Source organism: Cynara cardunculus, unplaced genomic scaffold (genome assembly GCF_001531365.2).
Source record: "Cynara cardunculus var. scolymus isolate 2C unplaced genomic scaffold, CcrdV1 Un_Scaffold_6192, whole genome shotgun sequence".
NCBI classification, from domain to species: Eukaryota; Viridiplantae; Streptophyta; class Magnoliopsida; order Asterales; family Asteraceae; genus Cynara; species Cynara cardunculus.
In genome coordinates, this window is record NW_020202814.1 from 17,411 (window position 1) to 19,658 (window position 2,248).

General features: G+C 38.3%; 1 protein-coding gene across 1 annotated transcript; it reads left to right on the top strand.

Moving 5' to 3' along the window:
* Positions 1 to 803: 803 nt before the first annotated feature.
* LOC112504613 lies at positions 804 to 1,915 on the top strand. The gene is made up of 2 exons (XM_025108562.1): positions 804 to 954; positions 1,539 to 1,915. The coding sequence occupies exons 1-2, from the start codon at positions 804 to 806 to the stop codon at positions 1,913 to 1,915; spliced, it is 528 nt and encodes a 175-aa protein (XP_024964330.1).
* The last annotated feature ends 333 nt before the right edge of the window (positions 1,916 to 2,248 follow it).

Genomic DNA, 2,248 nt, shown 5'->3' on the forward strand with positions numbered 1-2,248 from the left:
AAGAAGTCGGTTAAGTTCGACTGGGGAACAAAACAAGAAGAAACATTTCAGACACTTAAGGAGAGACTAAGCATTGCACCGGTTTTTTCACTACCGGAAGGAATAGAAGATTTTGTCGTTTATAGCGATGCATCAAAAGTGGGTTTGGGTGGTGTACTAATGCAGCGAGGAGAGGTCATTGCATATGCGTCACGTCAGTTGAAAGAACGTGAGAGGAAATACCCAACTCACGACATGGAATTAGCAGCTGTAGTCTTCGCGCTAAAAATCTGGAGACGCTATTTGTACGGTACGAAGTGCATGATCTATACTGATCATAAGAGCCTTAAGTACTTGTTTGATCAAAAGGAGCAAAATATGAGACAAAGGAGATGGATGAAACTACTTAAGGATTATGATTGTGAGATTCAGTATCATCCAGGTAAGGCAAATGTAGTTGCCGATGCACTTAGTAGGAAGGAGAGGAACAGACCAATCAGGGTTCGAGCCATGTGAATGAGTGTTAAAGTGGAGTTTCTAGACCACATTCGGGATGTTTAGAAAGAAGCTTTACTCAAAATGAATATTAAAAAGGAGAGAATGGTTGGACAAATTAAGACTTTGAGGGCCGGACCAAATGGAATATATGGACACGGGAATTAGGTTTATATTCCTAGTTTGGGGGACCTAAGAAATGTAGTGATGGATGAAGCACATAAGTCCAAATATACTATGCATCCAGGTAGTAATAAGATGTACAAGAATATAAAAGAAAGCTATTGGTGGCCTGGTATAAAAAGGGTAGTAGCTAGCTATGTAGGGAAATGCTTGACGTGCTTGAAAGTGAAGACAGAGCATCAAAAGCCATCTGGAATGTTGCAACAAATGGAGATCCCAGTATAGAGGTGGGATATGATAACGATGGATTTTGTCACCAAACTTCCAAGGACGGTAAAGGGACACGACACCCTATGGGTAATTGTGGATCGACTAACGAAATCTGCTCACTTCTTACCGATCAGCGACAAGTATACATTAAAAAGATTTGCCCAACTTTACATCAATGAGATCGTGTCGAGACATGGTGTACCGATATCCATTGTCTCAGATAGAGATGTTATGTTTCCCTCAAGGTTTCGGTCAAGTTTTCAACAAGAAATGGGGACACGACTGAACATGAGTACTGCCTATCATCCTCAAACTGATTGCCAAAGTGAGAGGATGATACAAATGCTAGAAGATATGTTGAGAGCTTGTGTGATTGACTTTGGAGGTAGTTGGGACAATCATCTCCCGTTGATAGAATTTGCTTATAACAATAGTTACCATTTGAAGCATTGTATGGCCGCAAGTGTAGAACCCTAATTTTTTGGGTAGACATTGGAAAGAGACAACTAGCTGGAACCGAGTTAGTCCAACAGACATCTGATAAAATAGTACAGATCAAGGAGAGGTTAAGATTGTACAAGATAGACAAAAAAGTTATGCGGATAGGGGGCGTCGACCTTTTCAATTTCAAGTAAGTGATAAGGTTTTGTTAAAAATATCGCTATGGAAAGGGGTCGTAAGATTTGGGAAGAAGGGTAAGCTAAGTCCAAGGTATATCGGACCATTTGAGATAACTGCAAGAGTAGGAGCAGTTACTTATCGGTTGAAACTGCCAAAGGAGTTAGGTGGTATTCACGATACCTTTCATCTGTCGAACTTGAGGAAATGTTTAGCTGCCGAATCAACTGTTGTGGATTTTGAAGACATCGAGGTTAACGACAAACTCGCTTATGTGGAAGAGCCAGTTGATATATTGGATAAAAAGACGAAAATACTAAGAAACAAAAGTATACCACTAGTATTAGTTAAGTGGAAATTCCATAAAGGCGCAGAGATGACATGGGAAACGGAAGAAGAGATGAAAGCTAAATATCCTCAATTATTTTAGCGAGTATTAATTCCGAGGACGGAATTTCTTGAATGAGGGAAGAGTTGTAAAACCCAAATATTTCGAGTAATAAATAATTTATCTTCATTATTATTATTTTCATTTTTTTATTATTAGAAAAGACATACATGTACTTATATATATATATATATGTATATATGTATGTTAAATAAATAAAGAAATTAAAAGAAGTTTCAAAATCGGACAAAAGGTGAAAGAAAAAGTCAAGACATGGGTGAAAATTGCAAATTCGTGATAGTTAAGGGGGTGTGTCAGGTGTTAACAGGTCCAAACCAGAAGGACCTGTTTTGTAATTATGTCATTTTCTGATTT